Source organism: Tasmannia lanceolata, unplaced genomic scaffold, assembly GCF_043159265.1.
Source record: "Tasmannia lanceolata isolate RefF3 unplaced genomic scaffold, GAP_Taslan_0.1 ptg000004l, whole genome shotgun sequence".
In the NCBI taxonomy this organism is placed as follows: domain Eukaryota; kingdom Viridiplantae; phylum Streptophyta; class Magnoliopsida; order Canellales; family Winteraceae; genus Tasmannia; species Tasmannia lanceolata.
The window spans coordinates 2,000,452-2,002,384 of record NW_027518681.1 but is presented as its reverse complement, the minus strand read 5'-3'; the positions used below and the strand labels follow the sequence as shown (position 1 = coordinate 2,002,384).

General features: G+C 34.2%; 1 protein-coding gene across 1 annotated transcript; it reads right to left on the bottom strand.

Annotated features, from left to right (window-relative positions):
- Positions 1 to 308: 308 nt before the first annotated feature.
- LOC143875924 (uncharacterized) lies at positions 309 to 1,267 on the bottom strand. The gene is made up of 3 exons (XM_077377504.1): positions 1,201 to 1,267; positions 718 to 1,062; positions 309 to 625 (listed from the first exon to the last, which is right to left on the bottom strand). Exons 1-3 carry the CDS (start codon positions 1,265 to 1,267, stop codon positions 309 to 311), a joined length of 729 nt encoding a protein of 242 aa, XP_077233619.1.
- Positions 1,268 to 1,933: the final 666 nt, after the last annotated feature.

Sequence of the window (1,933 nt, the reverse complement as noted above, 5' to 3'; positions counted from 1 at the left end):
GTCTCATGAAATCTATTATTAAGCTCTTGAAGTTGAATATCTATAACTGAAGAATAAAGTTTCACGCGATAGTGTTGTTGATTTTCACTTGAATATTTTCGTCGCAAACGATATCGAGGAAAGAATATATCATCAATTTTCAAAACATCAATATCATTCTTATCACAAATATGAAAATTCTTCCATGCTTGGAAATATTTACTAATGGCATTGCATTGACGATATCTTGATCTTTTCACTGCAGCGATTGAGACAATTTATTTGTGATCCCCAACAAAGCTTTCATCAAATGTAGGATAAATACGAAATCATATCTCTGAAATATTCAGACCGTCTTCCTTAACAATTTCAATTACATCGGTTACAGATGAAAACAAGACGATCAAACTGATAAGCGAATCATAATGGGAACTCCAGCGTTTATCACCAGATCGTCTAAGACTAGTCTCTTGGTTCAATCCACGACCACTAGAAAATTCATTATTTGTAAGCACTTCAATAATTTCTGCAGTTATTTTTTCACGACGAATGTCTCGACGCTTGCATAATGCTCCAACCATATTGAAAACACTTGTAACTAAGTTGAAGAAACTTGCAACCTTAAGATGATTTTTTGCAACTGCAACTATAGTCAATTGAAGTTAATGGGCAAAGCAATGAACGTAATGAACACATTATTCTCTTGCAAAATCAATATTTTCCGACCATTAAGCTCACCACGTATATTACTTGTTCCATCATATTCTTGCCCGCACAATCTTGCAATGCTTAATCCGTATTTGCTTAACATTAACTCAATCGTCGCTTTGAGTGTTATGGCGGTCGTGTCAGCAACAAAAGTGATACCTAAGAAATATTCAATAACACGTCCACGTTGATCCACATAATATAAAACTACAACCACTTGCTCCTTTGTTAATAGATCACGAGATTCATCCACCAAATGATAGCGAATAATGCCAAGATCATTAATAATGATATTCGTCATTTCAACTGTTGCAGCATGCGCTATATCCTTCTGTATATCAGGTGCTGTTAACTTAGGATTTTCACGAGCTTTCCCTAACACCACATGATTAATATCTTCATTACGCTCAGCAAGAAACCGCAATAATTCTAAAAAAATTTCATGATTACTAGAGTTATCAGATTCATCATGACCTCGGAAAGCTAATATTTGTCGCTATAAAAACCGAATACAGTCAACTGATGCATTCAAACTAGTTTGATATTCATCTTGATCAAGATCTGATTGCTTTTGCATCATTGTTTGAGTGCTTTGATTTTGTTTCAACAAATCGACACATTTACTTCGGGGTTGGTTGTGTGTGCTATATGGCCACCAATATGATTGTCTAATTTGTCATTTTTTCTAATTTTTAAATCCTTAAGTAATAAAAACATCCCCTCCTCCTTGAACCTCCAATTTCCGTTTTAAAAAGATAGCAATACAAACAAAATATGACATCTTTTTCTATGCTATATTCTAACCAATCAGCATACTCCTTAAACCAAGCAGAGCTAAAATGACGCAAGACTGTAAAAAAATTTTGTTTAAGAAAAATCACGATTCTTAGGTTGACAAGGGCCTCTTTGCAAATATATTCTCTGAATTTGGTCCCTTTCATTAGGATGATAATCATAAATCCGCCTTCTTAATCCTGGATCTGTAGGGAGATTTGCATCCTGGATCTGTAGGGAGATTTGCTACATCAACATCTACACGAGCTCACTTTTTGCAAGATGGAGCTACCTCTTGAGTAAGGTCTTGATTTTGATTGGGGTTCTCCATGACTTCAATTGACAACTAGGCTCGAATCCTTAAAAAAAAGAAATAATGTCCCATAACTCTATAATCTAATTTACATATTTGTTAGAATACATTACTAGATTTTTCCTTCTTTTGTGCATTTCTTTGTTATAATATCTATTT